The sequence below is a fragment of the Myotis daubentonii genome, chromosome 10, assembly GCF_963259705.1.
Source record: "Myotis daubentonii chromosome 10, mMyoDau2.1, whole genome shotgun sequence".
In the NCBI taxonomy this organism is placed as follows: domain Eukaryota; kingdom Metazoa; phylum Chordata; class Mammalia; order Chiroptera; family Vespertilionidae; genus Myotis; species Myotis daubentonii.
In genome coordinates, this window is record NC_081849.1 from 82,636,703 (window position 1) to 82,664,102 (window position 27,400).

Below are 27,400 nucleotides of genomic sequence, written 5' to 3' on the forward strand. Positions count from 1 at the left end.
AAATCCCGTACGTATCACCTTGAAACACAGGCAAATGCGCAGAATCCAGGTACCAAATACAAGAGCAAGTGCGGTTTGTGATAAGGGACGGCCTCTCTCTGCAGAGACAGAGTCACTTGCTTCCCTTACAGTTTAAGAATAAAAAGACATTTACTGAACGTGGCTGCTGCAAATCAGGATAAGTATATACAATGGACACTGCCTTTCCTTTCTGTGCATAGAATGGTAAATACAAATTTTGATTTCTGGTTGTACGTATTACAGCTTAATAAACAATAACCAATGTTCACATCATGAAGGACGAGGTAACAATTTCTGGAATCATCTGATCAAAACAGGGAACTGCAAGTCTACATCCAGCTAAGCCCCATTACTTCGTCTGGAACGAGACCTGTAGCATCCAGACACACTGCACAGAAACGCTTCCCCGGACCTTAACCACCGGCGCCATCACTTAGGAAGCTTCCTGCAGCTCCACCGCCCGTGGCTACCGGCACCGTCTCTCTCGGGCCAGCGAGTCCACCCTTCCCTGCTGCTCGCCCACCCACCGCCTTGGCGCTGGATCAGTCCGTTCTACTTCCCAGCGAATCCTGGCCTGTCTTCTGCACCCTCCCCTCTGTCTCTCACCCTCCCTTCTTCCCTCTGCAGGTATCTCCCCCTGGAAACCACCAATTGTTTTTCTAGTCCCTGCCATGCAGCTTCCCATTAAATGGGACAAGAGGAAGCCAGCTTACTTGCCTTAAAAACAAACGAGCAAACAAACAAACAAACAACTTCCCTCAAAGAAACTGTGTCAAGCGAATGTACGACATTCCTTGAAAGGTGTCGGCCCGGCTGTCATTGTGATACACACGCACCAGGGCGGCCTTGGAGACACCGCGGCCACTGACCTGCTTCTCATCCTTCCATCATGTGCTTGAGCAGAGCGACAGAACGCGATCCCAGGACCGAAGAGCTGAAATGCATTCCATTCCATTGTATTTGACAAGTTGAGTTCTTTCATGCAGAGGTAGGCCGTCAATTATCTCCTATATTCATCTGAGTTCACGATAAAGGGGAACATTCTCTTTTTAAAAATATGAATCGCAGAGAAGAAACCATATGCTATCCACCCTTCAGAAAGCTGTTTCTGAGGTGAGGAGTTTAACCCCTAGAGTGCTGGGGAGCGCGATCACGCTCCTCCTGTCTTTCGCCAAAAGTGCCGGGAGCGCTATCAAAGCTTCGAAATGGCGTCCTGTTCTAATCTGCTTTTATGAGTGATGATGATATTGCTAAATATGTCAATGTAGTAAAGGTTTCCTTAAGTTTTTGAATATGTAACGTCATTTACTTGCGATTCATAATTTTTTTCCTAAACTGCTATAAAATCAGCAAAAATGCCTTGGCAATTTTAGCATAGTTCCTAGGATATTGGTTGGCACTCAAAGGGTTAATGGAAGTAACTTCTCCGTGATGCCTGTATTTCAATTACTTACAGACTGTACGTGTGACCTGCAAAGAGCTCCATCTAATGAAACCACAAGTGTTTCTTTTCTTATTAACTTACAGCGTTTCCCCTCCACCCTCTGAAAGGACGTGACAATTGGATTCACTTATGCGATGCATTAAAAAAAAAAAAAAAAAAAAAAAAGGCGTCTCCTTACCCCTTACCTGACAAGAACAATTTTAACATCCTGAATGCACAGTTTCAGGACCTCAACCTCCTGTTATGACTGTCACATTCTCCATGGACACGCCCAGCTGGTGGAATAGCCCACCACAGGATAACCAAGCTCAAGGTCAGACTGCTTGTGATGTTAAACAAGACCAATACATGTAAGCCTGAGGCCTTCTTGTTCGCTTCCATCTACCTTCCCCTGCCCCTCCAGAGGCCCTCAGCTTCCTTCCACACCAGAGTCACATGGAAGGTTATTACCGCGGACGCAGGGCGTCTGTGTGGGGGCTGACAACCTGCGTGTCTAAGGCCCCAGGTGTTACCGACGTTGCTGGTCTGGGGACCACACTTTGAAAACTGTCCCAAGTGCTAGCGCCACGCAGGCGCCTTCCATCACCCCGAACCTCCATCTCCACATCAGACCCAGGCACCCACTGTCCACTTGGATGTCTCAGGGGTCCTGAGTGCAAGACACCCTACACAGCATCTCTACCCAAAACCTCTCTCAGGAAGAAGCGGCACCACCACCTGGCAAGTGGCTCAAGCACAGAGCTTAGTCATCTCTTTCTCTCTCTCTCTCTCTCTCTCTCTCTCTCTCTCTCTCTCGCGCGCGCGCGCGCCAAAACCGTCTATTCTATTCCTACACATCTTTCCAACTCACCCACTTGACTTCATCTCCACCACCATCCTGACCTAGACCCGCGACATCTCACGCCCGGACCACAGCAGTAGCCTCCTAACCAGACGCCCCGTCTCTCCCTTACCCCTTTCAGCCTATTTTCCACGGCGCAGACAGAGCAGTCATTTGCAAACATAAGCATGGCCGGGTTAAAACTCTCCTAGAATTCTGAACGTGGTTCCCCACGGAGGCCCGCAGCACGCACGGACTGGCTGGTACACGCGCCATTGCTTCTATCCCGTTTCTGCTGAGAGATTCCCCAGAGTTACTGTTCTGAGAACAAGCAGCCACGGCCAGCTTTGTGTGTGACGTCTCATTCCACCCCACAACGCCCACACATATGACCACTTCCTCTGTGGTATATAAGGCCGTGTTTTAAGTCGGGTAACATACCCTGTTCTCCTCTCTCTCCGCCACAGTTACTGGCTTTGTCGAGGGACAAGGCCGGGATTTCATAAAGCAGTTACCTTTTAACTGCCCCAAACTGCAACGTTCCTAGAGCCATGTGGCCCATAAGCTGCAGAACATTTCCCTTGTTTTTTAATTTGGTTCGCTTTGCGAATCCAGTCTAATTGAACAAATGGTAACTGGACTGTCTCCTTGCCCTTTCATGCTGCTAGGAAAGAACTCCTCATATCCTCTCTCCTCCTCATAGGAGCGATGCTCAAAGTGGTGACGCGGCACAAGGGATGGGGCCAATTAGGACCCCAGGTCTGAGCTGCTGGTGTTCATTCCACAAGACAAGAGCCGTTTGTGTCTAAAGACAGCAGTGAACTCTGACACAGCAACGCGCCGAATATATTACGTTTATTGTAACTATTCTAGAAAAACACTGTCATGGAGTAAAAGCTCACTGATTAGGAAGCCAGCCACCAATTTAATCTGAAAGCACAAAGCCTGGGCACCGTTCACGACCCAGAGACGAGCTGCCCCTCCCAGAGGCCGGTGTGGACGATGCCCGGGGGATCGGGAACCACAGAAGGGGCAGCGCAGGCCAGGGAAGCAGCGAGGTGATGAAGCCCCACACTGTCCTGGACTCGGTCATCTTGGTTTCCTCCTTTTCTCAAGCAGAGCCTGAGAGCCCGAGCACAGAAGCAGATAGAGCAAGTGGCAGCGGGAGTCCGGGCGTAAAGCAAGGGCCCAGGAAAGTGGAAAAGGACGCATTTTCTAAGACGCTGGTCCAGGCATCGCTCAAGGCCACGGCTCACTGTGGTGTCAGGCAAACTAAGTCAGGACCTGGCCGGGGAGGACCGGAGAGATTGGCAAGGAAGGTGGCGCTCACAGGAGCTTGAAAGGCAAGTCAAGATTCTTGGAGGACGCCCGGCGGCGTGGCTCAGGCCCGGGACGCGTGCATTTACTGCACGGTGGTGGCGGAGCAGGGGCGTGCACGGGAGAAACCACGCACACCTCCCGGCCTGGAGAAGGTCGGACACGATGCAGCCAAGGGACGTCCTCTCGCGGCTGACCTCGTCATACCCACGGACAAGTGCTTTTCCTGGGGAAAATCTTGGAGACCCGAGTGTCCTGTTACATCCGGCACATCGGGCCTATAATTCTCTTATTAATTATCATGGAAACTTTTTTAAAAAGCTCTTACAGGAGCTACTTATCTGTGCTCCATGCCTGTTACTTTACTCAAAACCACCCTCCCCCCTACCTGAACCCTACATGAGAGAAGGTGTGGGTTTTCTAGATAAAAAGAAGCAATGGGGAGGCACAGAAGAGGGGTCAATCAGCAGACAGCTTCTGTGGGGAGGGGGAGGCGGGGGGAGGAAGACAGAGGGACAAAAACAGGGAGTCCTTCCCAGGTGACCCGTGGCCAGAGCCGCCCACTGCACCTCAACGCCCTCTCTCCCATCCCCCAAAGCGCAGGGAATCCCTGGGCCTTGACCCTGAGCCTCTCGGGCGGTGCCTACGTGGCTCTACTGAACTGAACTCGCTTACACTTAAACAGGAGTGTGTCCGCCACCCATCTTGGTTTTGACCAGTTTATGGAACTAAGAAAGGAAGGACCTTAAAAAGGCCTGTTTATCGTTAAGCCAAGAAAAAAGGGCAAAGCGACCATTCCGACCAGCCTCAACCCATTCCCAGAAGCCTTGGCAGCCTACACCCCAAGTGGCACTTATTCCAAAAAAGAGAAAAGTCTTGACTGGAGGGATCTCCACCAGCCTCCGGGGCGAGTCGCACAGTCCCCCATCCATCGCTTCGCTGCGGGGTGACCTGAGCTCCTGCTTGCTTGTCCCCTGGCAGGGAAGCAAGAACAGCCGCCGGCGGGGTGGGTCCTCACTTCTGAAACACCCTTTCATGGTGAAAAGCAGCAGAACACCGTGTTGGAGAGCGCCCGTGGGAAGCCAGTCCTCCTGGGCACCCCCGTGGCCTCCGTGCTGCGAGCTCACTGAGCTCCTAGACAGTAATTAAGTCCCTGTTCCGCCTGCCCTCCTGCAGGCCAGATAAGCCCCGTTCTTTAGATTTTCATCACAGGGCATGTCGCTCACACCTGTAATATATTCCGTTAGATTCTCTGGGATTCTCTCCAAAGTCTACATAATAAAGCCATGACCAGGCTGCAGGCGAAGCAGAGAAGTAACTGCCAGGCCGCCTGTTCACTCAGGCTCCTGCACGCACTCTCCCGCGGGGAATCTCCCGCACGCACCCCACCGAGCTGTGCTGTGCTGTTTACATCCACCAGTTCCCCCGGACAGGCTGCCGAAGCTGACATGAAAGCCTGTTGCCGCTGTCTCTCAGAGTCCTGGATCCCAGCGTGGTTGGGGGACGCTGACATACCGTAGATATAGTCCAAAAAAGATGTGTACACACTTTAGCAGCTGAGGGCTCAACTTTGAAAATGAAATGCATTTTAATCAACACTGCCTTTATAAGTATGGGTATACATTTTGGGGGCTTATATCTATGCCGTTAACCTTTCTCCTTGTTTGTTGATGCTGGCATAATTGAAGCACTAAGCTACCGGAGAAACAGAGGAAAAGGCAGTGCTAACACCTTGTGCAAACACAGGGAGGAGACCCTCAGGACCTAGTCGCAGGCTCACACAGATGCCTCAGCATCTCCCAGTTTTCACACTGAAACTGGCAAGGACCGGGCCAAACGCAATTGCCGATACGTGAAATAATGCACACAGATGCAAGCGACGTTAATGCGAGCGGCAGTTTCTATAAATACAGTTCCTAACCAGGATTACTATTCAAAGAATTTAGCCAAGAAAACTTTTAAAAAGGCACATTTCCCTTCCACATGTGATTTTTCCCAGCCGGGACTTCAGCGGGAAGATTCGCCTGGGCCCTTCTTACCCCAGGTAAACGCTGTCTAGCAGTGAATGGGCTTTTCCATCAGTGAAAGACACCGAATGCTTTAGGCCATGAAATCGTTATGGAAATGTAACTGGCTCACACTGCAGCCCTTACGGCCTGGGACATCTGCTCAACACACGCTTCCCTCTCAACACATGAAGTCTCAGGCTGCATCTGGCGGTGTTGGCAGCATATTTATCACATGAGGTTCTGTCCTTCCCGAGATTAGGAGGCTTTTAAGGTGGGACCCATGTTATTGTTCGTATCACCACCTGCTCCTACAGATTTTCACCTACAATGATAGAGCGCTCATAACTCCATTAGGGAGTTATCTTCACCCAACGGGGCACTTAATTGTGTGTATTAATGTCTCGCTTACCGAAGGTCTCCGATTCAGCATCGTGAAAAATAAAGAACAAACAGGAGAACCAAAAAAGGAGGTGAACGAGAGACCGAAAGGCAAGATACATGTCCTAACGCCTGGTGACCGCATCGATGCTGCAGCCCTGGGCCTGCCCCTCGGCCTACGGCCGCAGAGGTGACACATAGAGCCAGGTAAGAGTACAGGTGGCCCCTCCACAACAGTTAGGATCAGCGAGTTGGAGAGGAGTCGCAAGACTCCCGGAGAAGTATTCTGAAAATGATATTGTATAGAAGCAAGTGAAAAGGAGAAAGAAATGCTATTCTATAATTATTCATAAGAAGTCAAAATGAAGAAACGGGCTCTCGCACCATGTAGGGAAAACATAAAGGTACGCCACCTTTCTGCAGTGTGCACACACTCTGAAATACACATATGTGCGCCGTACCCACAGGTGCTTCTCCACACAGCCACCTGTCACGTATGACAGACAACGTGGCAGCAGTGCTATTCCTGCCATTAACCCCAAGCAATCACTCGGGCTGGATAAGGAAATGTGCACATGAACAAAAATGAACTCCAAGTGGGTCTCAGACCTAAAGGTAAAAGCTGCAGCTATGAAATTTCTGGGAGACAATGTTCATGACTTCTCAGTAGACAAGGATTTGTTAGAAAGGATGTAATAAAGCACTAAATGTAAAAGAAAAATATGGACACATTGAAATTCATCGAAATTAAAACATCCGCTCCTCAAAAGAAATCACGTAAAAAAAAAAAAGATGGAAAAGGCCAGTCACACGATGGAAGGAAAGATTAACCACACATAGATCTGACAAAGGATTGGGATCCCAAACTGAGTAACTCATCACTCTATACAACCAATCAGCCTCATCACAGTGGGCAAAGAAATCACCTGAGCAGACAGCTCCCAGAGAAGATGTGAGAGTGACCAGCATGTGCTTGAAAAGAAGCTCAGCACCCTGACTTACCAGGAAAACAAGCATTAGAACCACAGGGAGACACCAGTGCGCGCCATGGGAACGGCTCGGGTTAACACGAACAATACCACACGTGCACAGACCTGCCTGAGTCCCACCCACATCACTCACTGGACGGCAAGCACGTGCAGAGAGGCTGCACACCGCCAGCCAGGAAGGAAACACGCCAAAACCAAAACGAGGTATATTACGCAACTAGCAGAGTGGCTACCACGGAAAGCCGTGGCCACGCCGCGTGCTGACAAGGACGCGGAGAAACAGGATGACCCACGGGTTGCTGGAGGGGTGTAAAATGGTACAAGCACTCTGAGAGTGAAAACAAACAGCTTCACATGCATTACCAGGTGGTCAGCTGAGGGAAATGAAAACTTCTATGCACAAAGGGGTGTGCCCAGTAGTTCACAGTCATTTTTGCAATAGGCAGAGAGATGGAAACGCTTTGAATGTCTCTCAATGGGCACATGGTCACACTGACTGAGCCACGTCATATCACGCAGCAGAGAAAGGGAAAGATGTACTGAGACAGGCAGCCAGCACACCGAAGCGTATGCAGGGCATTTGGCTGGGTTTTTAAAAAGAGCCAATTTCAAGAGGTTATACACTCTAGGAGTCTGTTTCTATAATATTCTTGAAATGACAGAGTTGGAGAACAGAGTAGCTGTTTCCTGGGTTTCACAGAGGGCGCAGGACCAGGTCGGGGGAGAAGAGGTCTGGCTGTGACGGCAAAGGGCGACATGAAGACTCTTCGTGGCAATGGGCAGCTCCACGACTCTCCACCTGGGACCAACTCCACAGGACAGTGTGTGCAGAAATCCCTGTGTGTGAAGCTGGTGGCATCGGATAAAGGATGTGGACTTCACCCGTGTCGACTTCCTGGTTTTGACATTGTACTGAAGTTATCGACACGTTACCATTGGGGAGAACTGGGTGAAGAGACAAAGGAACTCCCTGTGAATATTTTGCAACTTAAGACTCTGTAATTACTTCAAAATAAAAATCTAAAAAGAAAATACTGGCAATACCAAGAGTTATCAAGCATGTGGAGGGACTTCTTACTGGTGAGAGTGTGAAAGGAAAATCATAAAGTAATTTTGCCCATTTTTTATAATAATAAATATCTATTTATCATAAAACCCAGGAAGTCCATTCCTAGGTGTTTACCCAAGAGAAATAAAAACGTGTCACTACAAAGACTTGTGCATAAATATTCACGCCAGCTCCATCCATCCGGGCGAAAACTGGAAACAACCCAGGCGTCTATTGGCAGATGGGTGGATGGACAAATCATGGGAGCCACGGTCAGTGAACAGCTGCATCATCATAAAAAGCGGCGACCTAACGATTCAAGCAGCAGTATGAATGAATCGCAAAAACGCGCTGATCACAGGAAGCCAGAATGGACAAGTACATATGCATGATTCCATTTATAAAAAGCCTCATGCAGGAAAAACTCACTGTGACAGGGAGATCAGTGGTCCTCCAGTTGGGGAGTATGGGGGGGGGGGGCGGCGATGGGGGAACAGGGTGGGAAGGGAGACAGGGACCATCTTGGGATGACGGAACTGTTCCATATATTGAGTGTGATGCTGGTTACAGGAATGTGTACATTTGTTCAACCTCAGTAAACTATCCACGTAAAATTATTTATTTATTGCATGCATGCTACAGCTAATCAAGTTGATGTCTGTGAAATGTGGTACATGCTCAGGACAGAACGCCAACTAGCAAATGGAGGTGATGAATTTGACAGACAACGTGGCAACGTGGAAGGAAGGCGAAGGACCGATGAGACTGACAGCACGACCTCTGGGTATTCCCAGAGAGGTGACTTCAAGGAGTGGTGAAGGGTGGGGGCGCCAGAGCCGACTGCCCAGGTCAGGTCCCGGCTCCACGCCTGCGTCATGGGCCTTCAGGCAAGTTACTCAACGAGACAGCAGGCAGCAACGCCCACCTCACAGGGCTGTTGTGAGGGGTGAAAAAATTAATGTTGGAAAAAGCTTAAAACAGTATCTGGGAAGTGAAAAAGGCTACATAAGTGTTTATAAAATAACAAATAAAATAAAACAAAGAAAGCAGTGTAACGCTTTTTCAAGAATACGCGTAATTCTGACTCGGCTGATGGACAGCCAATTGCAGGGATCTCTACTAAATGCTGCACATCCATACATGACAGAGGGAGAGCAATGCAGACGGGAGACAAGAGCAATCAACTAAACTACAATAGCAGAGGGGCTCACACTGACCACGAGTGGGAGTCTGCCTGAGCCAACAGACTCTGTGCCCGGGACATCAGAAAGGGAGAAGGTACAGTCAAAGGCAGAGCTACCTAGATAGTCCACAGCTGATTCAAGAAGCAACCCAGAGACTTGACTATTTTTCCCAAATTACCAGAATCATCAATGACAGTTGTGAAATGAGGACAGTGAGACATAAGAAAGAGGAAGAGAAACAAAGGCCAAGACGGGGCAACAGGCTAGTGTACTGTTAAAAGTACACACACACAGCCAAAACCGGTTTGGCTCAGTGGATAGAGCGTCGGCCTGCGGACTGAAAGGTCCCAGGTTCGATTCAGGTCAAGGGCATGTACCTGGGTTGCGGGCATATCTCCAGTAGGAGATGTGCAGGAGGCAGCTGATCGATGTTTCTCTCTCATCGATGTTTCTAACTCTCTATCTCTCTCCCTTCCTCTCTGTAAAAAATCAATAAAATATATTTTAAAAAAAAAGTACACACACACACACCCCAGCTCTCAACTGAAACGGCACCTCCCTGAAAAAGCCTTCCTGTGCTACCCACCTCCCCACCACCCCCCGCTACTGAGCAGGTAGCACTACCCATTATTCCCATTCCTCACTCACTATTGAATTTTGTCCTCTGACTTCCCAAACCCAACCCAGGTTACATAAGAACAGGGTCTCATCGCCTTGTCCATTATTGTAAGCCCAGCACTTAGAATAGGACTTGGCACATAGCAGAGCCTTAATCAGTATTTGCTTATAAATAAATGTAGGAAGTGTAGCATAAATAACCACAAGTGTAGTAATAACACAAACAATACCGAGATATAGCACTCCTTTAAGAAATCTACACACACACACACACACACACACACACGCATGCAGTCCTGACAATAACCGGAGAGGGTGTCCTCACTGTCCTCACTTTGTAAATGAGGAAACTGGGGCACAGACTGGTTACATTCCCAACCGAGGTTATACTCTCACTAACTGGCAGAGCAGGAAATCAGGCCCAGGCTGTCGCTATACTTAGTCATCACACTGAAAAAGTAGTGAAAGAAAGAACTTTCTCTCCGGCCTCTCTGAGGGGAATGTGATAGGTGCCAAGGTCTTTAGTACTGAGCACCTGTATTTGATTACCTCTAGCATCAGTCCCAATGAAAACTATTGCTATATCAGAAAGAGGTATGACATGGGATAGATTTTAAGGAGAATTTTCTCAATATGACTCATGTGCAGGGTGATGACTGGGGCTACAACATTCCTAACTTTACGCTCAACTCCAGTGACCTAACCCCAATCCAGCACTCAACATTTTCTTCTCAAACTCAACTGTATTTCTACCAGCATTAAGGCAGCTCTGCATGCTGCCTTCTTTGTCTCCTCCATTGAAATTTTAGAAAGCAAAAAATGGCCTTTATAAATATCATTTGGGAATTTGAAACTGCATAGCTATGAAGACGGCTTTTTAAAACCCAACTGCGTTTCTGAGTGTAGAGTTCCCACTTGTGATTGCTTTGGCCTGCCCCACTGACAGCGTTCCTCTTTTGCCCGCTCTAAGGAGACTACACGAATCGGACAAATTAAAACATTTACTGTGTGCAAATCATTTCATCAGTATGTCAACTAGTGAGTTTTAGCAACTCTTGAAGTATGAATATATTCTCAGTCCTTCCTTCAAGAGAAAATCACTTAAAAGTCAAAGCAATGAAGCTTTGGCTGAGTAAATTAGAAAGCTCAGCCTTATGACGCAAAACTTCTCTGTACTTACGTACACTCACTGTCTAGAGGCTGCCAATCTCAATTATGAATGTTTCAATACTTCTCCTTATCCCCAGGAGAGGGCTCAAGATTCCTACTCCATGACCACAACTAGGCAAGGTTAGGGTATCTTGCATTGTATTCTGTGAATCCACCTCAATTTGGGGAAGAAATAATTTATGGTTGATTCTCTTGTTTTATTTTGTTTTGTGTGGGGAACCATCCCTGATCCACTGGTCAGAAATAATAATGGCAAACAAGACAATGTTTCAGAACTGAGTAGACAGTTTTGAATATTAAGCTTCCCAAAGACATGGAATTCTCCATTTCTACAAACATCTTTTAAAAGGGAAACACACAAATCAATCTCAGCCCCTTTACTGGGGTGCTTCCGGGATTTCATAAATGCCTTTTAGAGACACCTCGTCATCCCTGGGCAATGAAAGAAAAAGGTGCGATGGCAGGAAAGGAGCTGAGGGAGCAGCTAGTAAAACCACCCGCCACCCCAAAAAGACCTTTAGTCTGAAAAGAGCAAATTCCTCTCCTGGTCACTAACACTCACCTCTACAGGCAAGAGCACACACCAAGTTCACCTCCTACATTAGTGGGAAGTGTATTGCATCAGAAAGAAAAGGGACTCCCACATACTACCAACTTCACACACTGGAAGGGATTGGAGAGACTGATCATTCGCAAACCAAGAAGGGCCTTTGGGCAACTCTGCTGCCTTAAAGGGTTTAGGGGTCTGAGCGGGTCTGGATTATGATCGTGCACTAAGCTAACGGGAGGCTGAAGATGCTATTAACAGAGACGCTCTCCTGAAACGCTAGCATTGCCACTGCGGCGGAGTGATGAGAAGTCAGTGTCCACAGGACACGCGCACTCACGTTCCTACAGGAGAGGATCCCACATACCCATGGAGCAGCCGCCTCCAAGGCAGCAAGTCCCTGGTGGGGGCAGCACAGAGGAGAACGGCAGTCAACAGCGTGCCCTGCGCGGAAGTGGAGTGAATACCCAAAGAACAAACATTTTTAGGTTTTTTTTTAAACATTTGCTGATTTTGCTGAGAGCTCTATCATAAATGTTACTATTTTTTAAAATACTTATTTTAATAGATTTATCATTACTCTCAGGTCAGTGAGTCCTGTGTTTTAGTTCCATTTTTTCTCACTTAGTCCTGAAGTTCATGCAGAACATGTCCATATATGCAACATTCCAGTTCTATCTCAGAGCAGGTCAAATATAGGAGGTCCCCGAGTAATACCCATGTGCCAAAATCACACATGCTATATATGATATACAAACTCTACTTTCATATGAAAGTGTAATATATTATAACATAATTATCTATACAATATTTGCTAATTAATTCAGAAAATGATTTCAAGTCTCTAAGTTCCCCATGTGTTTAATCACACCCATCATTTACACCGCTCATCTTTATTCTTGGACGGGATTCTCGTTCTCACTTATAACCGCTTCCTGTATGTTCTCACCACATTTGTAACTTCCTTGGGGAACCCGGAGCAGTACACCTCATACTGGTCTCACAGTTCCTGGCAGTGCTTCTAGCTGCTGGACTGAAGTCTAGGAATGAAACAAAAATGGGATCATCTTGCCAAATAAAAAACAGCACAATCAACCAAAATCGGGCCTGCCATGCAGAGAATCCAGAATAAATATATAGACGGCAAGTGAGCACGTTATGCAACACTACACTTTAGGCAATGCAGATGCAGATTCCTTTGTTTACAAAGGTGGCACAATTGCATCGATGAGCTTCAGCCAGGCTTTTGAGGTCTATCTCTGTACCTGCATCTCCGTTCCTTCTCTTTCCAGCAAGTGTGCTCACTGTCTACACACCATACGCTCACATCAGCGACTACAGAGGAAGGAACTCCACACCGAGACGCAGATGCACAACCTAGACACCAAAGGTCCCACTCCACAGAGGTACTGTGACAAAATGACGCCCTCTGAAAACATTACAGGGTATTTCATGAAAATCTATCTGAGAAAGTTTCGTTTCATACAAGTGCAAACGGAAACAACAGTGAATCTTATTGGTGGTGTCAGAGAGGAGGGGAGAGAGGAGGAGGCAGGCCGGAAGGACGGTGCAGTTAAGGAAAATTACTGAAACTTTCCATCACAATGTGATGCTTTGAGAGCATTTCCATCCGTGCATAAAGAGCCACGATCTTTTCCAGGCAGAAAAATAGTATAAAATTGATAACATGAGTGAACTCCTGCCATCTTAAAACATCTGGCTTTTTTTTGGACAATCTTACTTTAAATGGTATCATCATATAAAAGAATGACATTTAAATGGAATGAATAAAGAAAGGTACCTCTGTGACAAATGTTGAAATATAACATTGTAATGAAAAAAGTCTCAGGAGAAATTTTGGGGAGAAAAAGAGAGAGTCTTCAATAACAATTTACTGTGGCCTGGATTCATAAGAATATCCTTTAGTTTTGCAAATTGCCTCCAATTTGCTGAGAACCACTGGTGTTTGCCAGCTTAAAATATGCAAAAATTACACATGTACCATGTGCCATCTTAAATAAGGAACAAGGGGGAAAACAAGTACAATATGGTATTTAAACAGCTGTGTGAAGACACTGGTGGAAACAAGATTCATTTTTCAGCTGTGCTTGCTATGTTTCATTTTGCCAAATATAAACTAATGCGTCGTTAAATTAATCACTGATTTGTAGACGAAAGCAGAGACCCCCCACCTGCAAATAATCCAATAAACACAACCATTTTTCAAATGTCAGTGAAGTTGTCATAATTTGGGGCTGAAATTGTGGACAAGAAAGAAAAACTGCAGAAATGATTTCGTTGCTCTAGTGGGTGGGCAAAATGCAACTGCTTTGATTACATGCAGTTTTATTTGAGTGAGCTGACAGATGAACAGCAAATAATACATTTGTAAAGACTCTAGGAAGAATTTTACAGCAGGCAATTAGTGAAGGTTATTGCAGAAACTCAATCTTCTAGAAATAAACAAAAATTTTAAATGTTACGCAGTAAATGAGCTTGAACCAGTTAACAAAATCAAAGAAAACAGAGTGTATGTTCAAAATAATTTTACACCCACAGGTCCACGAGGCGCCATGTAGTCTATTAGAAAAGGTCGTTTGCTCTGTGGTATCTCACGGACCAAGAATTGCTACTTATTCACATAGACTCCCTCAGTCTCCTCTTCCCATTTTGTTAGACAATTTTATATCGCCATAAATTAAAGCATTGTAGTACCAGTAAAATATGTACCTAAACAAATATATTTAAAAGACAGTAACTATTCATTTTCAGGGCCACTGTGATATATAAATCTATTTAGAGCAGGGGTCCTTTAAGTGGGGTCCATATACTCCTCATCTACCAAAGACTTCAATAGAGATTTCAGCGCGGGTGGAAAAGACATCACATGCTTATTTTCACTAACATCTGTTTAAATTTCCCTTAATTAGAAGAGGGGAGGTGGACATGGGGGGTGGGGGGGTTGACATCTGTGTCAACAATAAAAAAATATCAACAACCACAAAAAAAGGAATGGAGACAATAAGTGACAGTAGTGACCGCACCTGTGACCAGTAGGAAACACAGAGACTTGGAAATGTTGCACTCATCACTAACTCCAAAATTACTGCACTTATTGGTGACAACACATGTTACTATATTGACAATTTTTTGGTACTTTAATTGCTAGAATTCCATTTCACCTGCTTCCTTTATAATTCCAGGCGATCAATTCCAGGCACTCGACAGCGTTGTGTAACTGGACCCACAGATCGCGCGAGACCACAGAAGGAGTCCATGCACTGGACACTCTGAGGTGCCTCTGACTTTCTAATCCAGCAGGTAAAGGGGAAAAGGTAGGGAGACAAGACCTTCTGGAGCTTAATGTATTTTGCATTCGCATCTTGTTTAGTTTTGCTTTATTTTTTAATTCTGGGAGAACAATTATCCTAGCTGAATGCAATCAAATAAATATTGCTTACTCACACACCATCTTCACCCATCCATTACTGGTTCTAAGACATTTTCTTCGCTTTAAAAACAAAAATGTTAATCCTTCCCCAGCCGGTGTAGCTCAGTGGTTGAGCATCGAACTATGAACCAGGAGGTCACAGTTTGATTCCCGGTCAGGGCATACGCCCGGGATGCAGGATTGATCCCCAATGTAGGACGTGCAGGAGGCAGCCGATCAATGATTATCTCTCATCCTTGGCATTTCTATCTCTCTCTCTCCCTCTCCCTTCCTCTCTAAAATCAATAAAAATATTTAAAAATAAGTAAATAAAATGTTTATCCCTACTTACCATTTCAAAAGATACCTTCGCCATGTACTAGAACTAGACTGTGATAGGCAGACCTTGCACGGCCCTGGCAGTAGAGTCCACTGCTTTCTCTGCCCAGGCAAACGTCAACATCCCCTCGTCATCCTGCCTAATCGCTACAGTGGTAGGGCTGGGAGAGGATTTGCAAAATCAGGAGCTGTATGCTGAAGGCCAGAGACCAGGAGGACTGGCTCTGCTGAAAAGCTCACGTCAGGAACAGTGGTCGCAAGGGGAATCGCAACTTGATTAAATTTGCAATAATACATCATCGTTTCCAAGGCCATTCTCCTTTTGTACAAGTCAAAACGTTGAGTAAAATGAGAATGTGATAAAAAAAAAAAAGCACCACTTTTGGACCTCAAGTCCTTGCTGGCGGCTCCTGAGATGCCTTCTCACACGCTGCGCCACCCCTTTGGCCTCCGATGTAAGGCACTAAAGGTCTTCTGCAAGGCGAGCCTGCAGGAGCTGGGACACCTGTCACCAGGTGGAGCCGCAGCCAGTGAGATGCCCTCAGGCTAGGGAGGGAGGGGGAGGGGCCTTCACCCTCTCACCACCAGAGTCTCATTTCCACCAATGAGGGTCGGTCGAGTTGTGCATCTCCTGAGTGACTGGCATCAGCTCAGGCCACTTCTGGGAACACTCAGGCAAGCTGAGAGCTTCCCTTTCCACTGGGTAAACGACTGCGATCCCACCAGGAGAACGTGAAGACTTTTCAGTATTTGTGGCAATAGCGATGGCTTCCCCTCAAGGGGACCCAGCTCTCCCTCTTCACCGAAGGGCTCTGGGCTTGGGATCAGGCTCCGTCCAGACACTCAGTGACCGGCCAGGGTGCTCCGTGATGGTGAATGAAATCTGGTTCCTACCTTTACAATTGTTTAGCCACCACCACTGATGACAATCACACAATTCCGATGGTCAGTCACTCTGGCTCTTCTGCCCCTCACAGTAACTGTGCCACCTTGCCCCTGGCAGGTACACCTAGACCCCGAACCTCCAGGTCCCCATGAAGCCACTGACACCAGAGGGCCCATTTCAGCAGCGTCACCTCACACCACCTCCCAGGGCATCAGAACACGGTCGTCCCAGAATTTTCCAGAATATCAGCACCCCTTTCACCAGCATGTGTCTCTGCGAGGGAGGTATCTGTGGGTCCCGATGCTACATCCACTCCAACACTCCTGTCTCCGGAGATCTCCCCCCAGCAAGGCTGAGGCCAGCCCAGGGCCCTCGAGCTGGGCGGGGGGCGGGGGGGGGGTGATTACCCTCCTCAGACACAGGATTGGGGCGGTTCCACAATAAAGCACGGGGAAGGGGCGTGCAAATGAGGCACAGAGAAAAGCAAGCTTCCAAGTTCTTCAGTTCATCAGAGTTCACATCATGTATTCATTACAATCCTCAGGATCCCATGTCTACCAATCAATCCTTGCCTTTCACGTCAACAAGCTCAAGCGGCTATGCCTTCCACTGAAGCTGTGCTTCCCTCTCTCAGGGTCAAAGCTGGTCTCCTTTCAGCTCCCTCAGTGCTGCCACAATCAAGAACGGGAACCCGGGGCCTCTCAGGGCTCTGTCTCCCCGACCACCCTGAGCAGAGACTTCACAGCCCTGAACTCACCTCCTCCCTCAGATCCTCTACCCGTGGTCGGCAAACTGCGGCTCACGAGCCACATGCGGCTTTTTGACCCCTTGAGTGTGGCTCTTCCTAAGCCTTAGGAGGACCCTAATTAAGTTAATAACAATGTACCGACCTATATAGTTTAAGTTTAAAAAATTTGGCTCTCAAAAGAAATTTCAAGCATTGTACTGTTGATATTTGGCTCTATTGACTAATGAGTTTGCCGACCACTGCTCTAATGCAAAGAGGTCCAACCCACTCGAGAGTCCTAAGCATCATTATTCTCCACGTAATAGTCAATTACAACTTCCCCAGAGCTTCCACCTTCGTAAACTGCATTTTCAGTAGGAGGCGGGTGGAGGAGGCAACCGGCCCGGCCGCCAGGGCCATTTCCCAGGGGCAGTGAGAGCCACTGTGCTCGGCCACAGTCAGTTCAGGTAACCACTCCCGATTCTCGCCTCTGAGATGCGTTTTCAGAAGTGGGTGGGGGAGGTGGGAGACGGATGAGTGGTGATGAAGGGGGACTTGACTTGGGTGGTGAACACACAATACAATATGCACATGATGTGCCATAGAGCTGTAACCTGAAACCTACATGGGCTGTATCTTTGTCATCATTATCTAAACAGAGTCCCCACGTTGTCATAACAAAAGGAGAGACCACCCCTCCCACGCCAGCTAAGGGCATACTTCCCCTTTCGGGACTCCATGCATCACCTGTAACCATGTCGCAGGCAGCAAAGTGCTGAGCGGATTCTGTTTTCTCCCTCCCAGTCGCCGGGTAACTGGGCAGCGATCCCTAGCGTGGCCCTGCGATTCACGCCTAAGGACCATCACTGCAGTCCACACGGGCTCTAAGAGCCACTCGCACAGACATCGACTGCCCTTCCCCGGCAGCGGGCTGCATGTTCCACACATTGCAGACCCCCCGGTGTGTTCCACATGTTCCCTCCAGAGCAGTGAGATGTTCACAGAGCAGCACAGCCAGCAGGACTCATTTGCCGGGTGAGGGGTGGGAACGGACTCGGAGAGGAGAGTCAGGAGAGAATGTGATCCAAGAACCAGCAGAATTCTCAGAATATGTCAGTTTTACATACTGGACTGTCCCAAAGAACAGCCCCCAAGAACAATCTCATAATCTGTTTCAACAGGGGAAAGTACAGTCCATAGGGATGTGGAGTATTTCAGGAAAGAGATGGTGACGGTTTGATCATTTAAAACAGGGGTCCTCAAACTACAGCCCGCGGGCCACATGCAAATACAAATATTGTATTTGTTCCCGTTTTGTTTTTTTACTTCAAAATAAGAGATGTGCAGTGTGCATAGGAGTTTGTTCATCGTTTTTTTTTAAACTGTAGTCCGGCCCTCCAACGGTCTGAGGGACAGTGAATGGCCCCGTTTAAAAAGTTTGAGGAGCCCTGGTTTAAAACCTGAGGTTTTCTAGAACTAAAATAGCCCCTCGGGCAAAGAAGGGAACAGATTAAAGGGAGGCCGGTTCACTGGCTGAAAATCCCTTCAGGGCGCATCACAGGAAGGAACCAAGCCTGTTGGGGAATAAGGAAGGTTACTATTTCAGGTGCAACATTCTATAGGAGGTGAAAACAGTGACTTTACCTGAAAATCGCTTCTATTTTTCTCTCTGGCTTTTTAACCCTAGTACTATTAAACGAAACTCTTTCCCCCTTGCTGACTAGTCATTTCTATGCATAAAGGTATCTTTTAACAAATACCCTCATCATCACATCCTCCTCCATCCGGGATCTACTCAGAACGGGGAGCTGAGTCACTGACCCAGCCCCACGTCCTGCGGGGCTCCCACAGCAGCAGGTGGCACCTGGCCTGCATCCGGCCAGAAAGCGAACACCTGGTCGGGTTGTCATCCAGGGCAGCAGCTAATTCTCTACACAAATCTGAACAAGTCCCCAAAGCGCCTTCCATGTGGCCCCACTCACTCAGCCAACAGCGTCGCTGTCCATCCACCTCTGCACTCCCATCGGAAGCTGGGGAGTCATCCCTGCCTCTTCCCTCTCGTCCCACAGCCATCAGTCCACATCCCGGTTAGATGTTGAGTCTGTTCATTTCTCTCCAACCTACTGCCGTGGCGTTTACCTACACCTTTCTAACCCGGGTTATTTAATCTGGTTCCCAATGGGTTTCTCTGCCTCTGGTTCTATGACCTACAAATTCATGATCCAAAACACAACCAGAGTAATGTTCCCCACCACACTCAGATCAAGTTCAAACTCCTTCACACAGCTTACAAGGCCCGTTATGACTTGACTGTTTACTCCTCAACCTGATCTCTTACTTTTCATACCCAACGATGCCCAATTGTTTGGAGTCACTCCATCGGCCATCCTTGGTCAGCACCGAGTCCCACCATCCCTCGGTTCTCAGAGCTAAATTCAGCTGTAACCCTCCAGGAAGCATGTCGGCCAGGGGACCCTCTCTGTCTCCCAGGCCACCTGTGGTTACTGTTACCACACCACACCGTATGGGACTGCTTACTTCTTCCTCTTCCTCCCTCTGTCCCTGACTGTGAAATCCTTAAAGTGGAAGCAACCTTTTTCATATGTCTTCCCTGGTGCCTAGCACATGTACTTGACACTTGAGACCTGCAATAAAATGTCTGCTGGATAAGACGATACATGAAGAAATGTGGGGATGGATGCGATGCAAATCTGTTCTTCCTTCAAGAAAAAGTGGCCACCACAATGGAGATGAACTATGATAGCTACTTTCTAGGTCTGTGCCACCAATAACAGCAGTTCCAGGACATGCGTGTGGTCCAGGGGAGCTGACTGATGGAGGATCACGGTGCTTTAGACCCGACCTGCTGTCGTTGGCCTCCCCTGGTTCCCAACCAGCACCGTCCACACAGAGAGGCGACGTCAGCACCAGCGGGCTCGGCGTCAGCAGACTGCCAGCTCTGCTGAAAAAAGCATTTTAATCAAAGCCCCGCCTCCTGTGCACGATGGAACCGTCCGCGCTGATGGAGTGAGTGACAGTGATTGTGAAGGACGCTTCCCAGCCGCGCCAAGGGCTCCTGAGGAGCCCATACTCCTCAGATCTCGGATTTGAGAAAATGAATTCAATGTCCTTAATTAAATACAAATATTCCCAACTGGGAAAATAAACTTTACTTCCTTCAATTATATATCTTTGATGTTGAGCTTCTAAGGTGTTCACAGCACATCCTAAGAGTGATAAAAACACTGTGAATTAGAATCAGAGCCCTAAACCCAAAGCCTGGAGCTGCTCTGTGAATATGCCCCAAATCTCTCCATTCAGAAATCCTCGAACATGGTTTCCATGTAAGTGTCCTCTTACCAGACTCACTCCGCCAAGTCCAGGAATGAGGAGGCACAGTATGAACAGCGGTTTATCTAATTAGAAAGGTGTAAACCAGGTGGTGATTCAGGATAGAAAGTCACAGTGCGCCTTTCAAAGGCTCTGGAAACACGTCTACAATTTTACTTTCATCTTTGCCTTGGCAAGGGCCTAACTGACCTTAAAATAACTTAAGTCGCGCTGACTCAGACCCTGACACCCGCAGTGCCGCTGTGAAACCCCAGCACGAGAAAAGCCAGACCACAGCCAGAAGCGCTGGCGCACTGTCCCTAGCGGCGGAGCCTTTCTGTTTCCTGCAAGAGGAAGCCATGCTGGGGTGTCCCTGTAGGAACAGAAGGTAACGACTTCCCACGTGTAGTCCTGCCTGCATAATTCATCCTAACACGGACACGTGACTTCAGGACATAGCTACTGAGCAACGAGTAATCTGTAAGGATGGAAGATTTGACTTTGGGTGGCAAACACACAATGCAACATACAGACAATGTATCACAGAACTGTACACTTAAAACCTATGTAATTTCATTAACCAATGACACCCCGATAAATTCAATTAAAATTAAATAAATAAATAAGCCAGTTCTTGGAAATAATCAACAAAACAGACGACCTAATCTCTTAAAGGGGAGTGGAGAGGAAGGTGAATAGAAAGTCCCAAAGCATAATAATAGGACATGACAAGTGAGAAACAAGCATCAAGTGAGTGACAGGTGAAATAAAGATTAAGTCAAGAGAAAAGTCTGCTGGGCATGCAAACACACTTGAAAAACACGGATGATGTAACATATCACTCGGCAAAATTGACCACAATAGAGAGAATGCCACTGAGGAAATGCCTAGAAAAAGAGGTAAAACCAATTCGTCACCAACAGACCATAATTCAAAAAAGGCTCCTTAAGTCAAGTTGCGGCATGTCCAGTTAAAAGCAAGCCACTGAATATTCTTAACAACAGTAGCAGGGTCCAAATTAAAACATGCACTTAAGGTCATGTGTCATTAATTTTCACTTTAACTGTAATTTTCCTAAGTGAGAAATTTCAATTCAAAAAAGAAAAAATGATTTTCAAGAGTTAAAAATATTCAGTATCAACGACTATTGCTCACTATTTATTAATTTATTTTTATTTTTTAAAAAGGCAACAAAAGGCAGATGAACCAAAACTCAACATGCCAGACAATGAATGACACGCCGAGGGTTTCGCGGGGACCGAGAGGAGCCCCTGCTCCATGTTCGGTGGCTTCACACTCTGCTATTTTTTTTTATCAACTATGACGAGGATAAGTTTGTCACATCCATAAAAACATGAGCTGAAATTAACATGCAAATTATGGTGCCTGTGTGGGATGCCATTTTATTAATTTCAATTCACTGACATAATTGTGTTCTCCAAATTTATGAGTTTTGCAAATGCCATCCCATAGAGAATGCAGTATTTGGTGAATATTCTTTTACAAGCATGATATCCAACAATACTTGAATCCACAGAAAAAAGATAATCTGAGATTTTAGTCACAAAATAATGCATATACATTTGTATATATTCTGTGAGGGGATGTTGACAGCTTTTTTAAACAAAAATATGAATTTTAACCCTGGCTAGTAGTTCTGTTGGTTGGAGTGTCATCCCAATACACCAAGGTTGTGGGTTCGATTCCCTGTCAGGACACATACAAGAATCAACCAATGAACGCATAAATAAGTGGGACAATAAATCAATGTCTCTCTCTCTCTCTCTCTCTCTCTCTCTCTCTCTCTCTCTCTCTCTCTCTTCCCCCCACCCCCTTCCCTTCCGTCCCTCTCCATTCTTCTCATTCTAAAAATAAATAAGTAAATTTTTTAATGTTTACTTTTAAAATAACACCTGTCAATGCTAGAAACTTTCAAGGATAAAAAGTATATACAAAAGGACCATTTAAAAATCTGTTATCTTTAAATTATAAGTAAAAAATGGTAATATTTTTACATATTTTGTTTCAATATTTTGGTACAGAAATAGATACTTTTTCTAAAAAATACAAACATGGCATTACTTAGCTACAATGAGAGACCTGACCAAAGCACTCTCATTTCAGTAACTGTTACATAAACGACAGGCTTTTATAGCGACTTACAGACCAGGTGGGCGCCTGCACGTGAGGTACACAATAACTCACACCTTTGGGCTTGTAGCTTTAACCCTCTGTGCATCTTGTACGAAAGTGGAGAGCTGCGAAACCCAAGTCAGAAAACATAACCAGGGTATAGAAAAGTGTACCTATAAAGGTACTGATTCTTAAAACGCATGTAAGAGCAAACCACATCTAAACAGAATGGCTCATTGAACCTGCTGCACCTGTGTTTCCGCCCAACCTGGGATGGATGGGGATGCAGCTCATGGTACGGGTCGCAGTGAGGAAGTGGCGTCCATGACACACACACACACACACACACACACACACACACACACACACACACCGCTCACTGCACCCATCGCTGTGTTCTGAGCGGCACCGCAGGGTCCTGCTGACACTGCTTGCTTCTCCAGCCACTTCTTTAGACCCCAGGAGACTGAAGCAAATCTTCCGTGGCATCTGCCACAGGCAAGTAGACAGTCTACCAATAAGCAAAAGCTAAATAATGTGGGAAAACCAGCTCTCCAATGCAGTTTCTACATAAAAGAAAACCATGTTTAACTATTGTCACAGCAAAGTCAAAAGCTAGAAAGCAATCTGATGGAACCTTAATAATTGCTCTTAGTCTTTACTGGTGAAATATTGCAGATGTCTCCTTGAAGCCCTCACTCTGCACCCCCACCCCCACGCGCTCCCGGCATGTCTGTGCCCACAGCTCATGCTTCTGTGCATACAAGTTCTTGGACTGAAGTCTTCCCACCTCCACCTTCCCTCTGAGACTCCTCAGCCTGTCCCATGGTTCTGTGTCTCCGGATCTATTTTGTTCATCAGTTTAGCTTGTTCATTAGGTTCCACGTGTGAGTGAGATCATGTGATACGTGTCTTTCTCTGCCTGGCTTATTCTGCTATCTGACCATTTCAATGCTATCATCAGATCCTCCCTTTTACCAAGAGGAGCGCCGAGGCGGAAGGAGAGAGGCACAGGGTGCTCGAGGTCAGAAACGGGGGCAGGAACACAGGCCCCCATGACGTGGAGATGACGCGTCCTGGTTTCTTTGTACAGAAAGACCCTGTATGACAACGGGATTTGAAGGGCATACTGTCACCTGATTGGGGAGGGGAGGAGAATACAGTAGGTGTGTAATATCTATAATAATAAAAGGGTAATATGCTAATTAGACAGGGGCCGGAGGGAAGCCGGTGCCAGCAGCTAGGGGAAAGAAGGCCTACTCTTGCACGAATTTCCATGCATTGGGCCTCTACTATGGAAATAAATATGAGAACTCAATATCTAAATACATATGGAGATGCCAGGGACCACGCCTGCTTTTCTTTTCATCGCTGAGCTGAGATGTCGCTGATCCCTACAGCAGGACCTCCCGACCTCCCAGGCATCACAGACCCAATGAGGCACAGCGAGCCATGCTCGCTCTGAGGGCCTGAAGGGTTTCCTAAAAGAGCACCAAGAGCACTTCTCGCAGACGGTTCTCGCGAGCTCTTAAACGTTATTCTGGAAAGCAGCTCTGCTCACCACTATACCACCAACGCCGCACACTTAAACGTTATTCTGAAAATTGTCAGTGCAACAGGGGTTCTTTTCAAATCAGCTGCAAGTGACAAAGGGATATCAAAAAACGCTGCAAAAATTGATACAATTCAGGAAAAATAACAAACACTATGGCTGCAATTAGGACACGTTGCCATGGAATCCGGGGCAGCGGAGGTGAAGAGGAGCCCATGGAAGAGAATCAGAAATGCGTTTACGTGATTGTCAGCTTCCCCAGGAAGAAAGCAAAAGCCCCTTCGTCACCGAATTGCTACACAAATGACTGCAGACGCCACCAGTCCTAAAAGTATTGCAAAGTCTGAAGAACCCAAAAGTTGGCCATTAGGAGAAATCGGGCTTTAGATTTTTACAAACCCCAACGCGGTGAGGCTGAGGTTTCGTTCTGTAAATTCCAGGTGTGGCCACTGCGGCGGGGTGCGTGGGCATCTACGCTGGCGTGTTCACCAGGCTGAAGGGCAAGGGAAGATGGATGGCCTGGGAAGTGATGTGGATAATTGCTTGTCACTAACCAGCAGAGTAATTGCCCAGCAATTGCCCATGTAGCATTGCACGGGAAACTTGGACGTGCCCTTGGACTTAATAAACACTTACAGCTGCATCAGGTAATCTTCCCCACAAGACGCCAGTCAGTAATGCAGCCCCTTAGAGGAGATCAGCCTTTTATTATCTGGCCTCATGAAACCCATCAGGGACATTCAACATTAATAACGGAGACGCAGAAGGCCGCTGAATAGTCCATTAGTGAGGCCTCACAACCTACCTTTTTTCTAATCTGTTGAGACTATGTGTCTGATAAAGCCTATGGTGTATAAATTTAATAACGTAAAGTTTCTCCTATTTTAGAGAGCTCTCGGGCAGCGTCAAGATTTGAATTTCACAATAAGCCGAATCAGGAGACGTTTATGCGGCTGCAGGACGTGGGGTGACCTCCACGGACAGAGATTCGGATCGCCAAAGCCGTGGCAAACCTCAGAGTCAGACTCCACCTGGGAGAGCAAAGCAACAGAACAACTAAAACTCCCCCAACTCGGGACCTCGAGGCAACTACAGGACGGAAACAGCGCAGCTTCAAATGACTCGTGAGCAAAAGAATAACTAGGAAGTCCCACCCAGCGAGGCTGCCTGGGGCCCTGCCTGCCACCGGGCTTCCCGGGAGGCCAGGAGCCGGAGGGAGAAACTCCCAGAGGAACACGAGGGGAGCTGGCAGCGGGCGGAGAGGCGGGCAGAGCCGGGATCTGAAGCTGCTGCTGGAAAGAGCAAGTCCATCCATAGGAGGCAACGCTGAAAGTTAATAGTGAGAGGACTGAGAACAGGGAGGGACCTGGAAGGCACCTGGGACAGGACAAGGCAACGTCAGAAAGGCCTCATGTTGCAGGGAGACGAGAGTTAGCACAAGAGGTGCCCTCGGGAACATCCACCGAGGTGAAGAAGCTGGGGGGGGAGGGGGGCGCATTTAGAATCCCTCGCGACAATAGAAAACGCGACACTCGAGGGGCACGTGCTACCCAGTGAAGAAACAAGGCCAGACTTTGTCTACAAGGACCGGAGAAGGTGATCTTGAACGAGGAATGTCATAACCATCCCAGCTCACTGAAGTCCCCCAAAACAAACAAAATAACTACTGCACAAAGGACTATGAAAATGAGAACCCACACGACTTAGCTGATGAAAAGTCCATTTCCTTCTCCACAAAACTGCCAAAACAGAAGAAAACTGTAACAGAACACTCAGCGCTGAGTTAAATATCCACAACCCAGCATCTAGCCAATGAAACAGAAATTAAAACCTCAAGCCCTAAACATAAACCCAGAGCATAATAATACATTTTACTGTAGATTAGACTACACTCTGGAAACAGAAAATAAGCCCTCCTCTCCGATGCGCGTGGAGCCCCACAAAACTGCTCAGAGATTAGCTCGCAAGGAAAAGAACAGTCAATCCTATCAACTAGAAATAGTATCCGCAACTCTGATCACAATGAAATAAAGCTAGAAATTATTGAAGCTGCTTTGTAGAAGGCTCGTATTTTACCTGGAAATTTCAAAAATCTTTTACGAACAACTCTTGGGTGAAAGGGTAAATACAAACTAAAACTAAAAATTTCTTTTAAAAATAATAATGCAAACACCACACATCAAAGGTTTTTAAGCCCTGATCCGAGGGAAATCCATGGCTTTTAACATTCCTACCAATGAAATAGAAAGAATAAAAATATATGAATTGAAGTCCCAGCTCACGGGTGTACGGAATAACGAAAATTAATTTGGGCAGCACGGGGTTTCCTGCGTGCACGCCCACGGAGCGCCCAAGTGAGGGAAGTTCTCACTTTGTGCTGCTCCACGTGCATTTGAGAGGAAGGTTTATTTTATGTTTTCAAGATGTAGTTTAATATACAGTAAAAGTATATTAGCATTAAAATCACAACTGATACAAAAAGATCCGTATTTGGCAATGAATTGAAAATGTCATGGTGGTGGGTGTTTTTAAAAAGCAAGGAATCGTAAAAACTAATTCTTAAATAGTTCATTTAACTTAGTAACATAACATTGATTTACCAGTCTTTTCAAATTATTTGAAGATAGAAAACAAATATTTAGGAATAGCCAAAAACGTAATTAGTGTAATCATCCCCTACTGATTGATTTTTTTTTCTATTTCCCATGGTTTCCAGCACATGCTTGGCACTAACTAAAGGCATTAAATAAATGATTTGGATGGATGGATGGATGGATGGATGGGTGATGGAAGGATGGATGGGCGGATAAGTGAACAGATGAATGGGAATAAATCAACCACTCAGCAGAAAGAACCAAGTCTGATCTCAAAGTCAGGAGTTTCTTTGTTACCAAGGGGATCAGAGAAATGGCCAAACGAAGTCCCAAGCATATGGGGGCGGATGTTCACTCTCTTTACGCAACACCAGCAGGAGAAGCAGCAGCCACAGCAGCAACCACCGCTCACTGAAAACCTGCCGAGTGACGGAGTCTCTATGGTTCGCCGGGACACACGGAAATGAAAAGGCTGCTGGGCCCCTCATCCGGGCGGAGAGGTGAGACCCATAAGGTGCAGTGCAACCCGGGCCACTGTGCTAAACAGCAGGCAGGCGGCTGAGACAGAGGACACAGCGAGAGGAAGGAGGAGCCATGGGCAGGAGCACAGGGAGAGCCCCCATGGGGGAGGCAGGGCCTGGGCTGCCATCAAGAGAAGTGTCCCCAGTCATAAGCAAGGTAGCAGGGAGCATGGCCGCGGGTGGAGAGTCTGCAGGAAATACTAAGGTTACAGACGAAGAGCAAACTGTTGAAGGAGGCAAATGCTCTCCTTTCTTCTTAGCATGTTCTTGTTGTGCTGGGAATGCAAATATTTTAGATTAAATGTAAAACTAAACTTCCACTGTCCACCCATCCTCAGCCTTC

The 27,400-nt window shown here is 46.9% G+C and overlaps 1 protein-coding gene across 5 annotated transcripts in view; it reads right to left on the reverse strand.

The window, feature by feature from the left end:
• Positions 1 to 27,400, reverse strand: part of IMMP2L (inner mitochondrial membrane peptidase subunit 2) — a 477,803-nt gene that overhangs the window by 329,574 nt on the left and 120,829 nt on the right. The window contains exon 5 of one of the 5 annotated variants that reach the window (XM_059655899.1): positions 11,790 to 12,585. The exons of the other annotated variants lie outside the window; for them this stretch is intronic. Coding sequence (XP_059511882.1) covers positions 12,567 to 12,585 — 19 coding nt within the window. The 3' untranslated portion in view covers positions 11,790 to 12,566. Of the gene's footprint in view, positions 1 to 11,789; positions 12,586 to 27,400 lie in introns of those variants that run through there. 5 annotated transcript variants of the gene reach the window in all.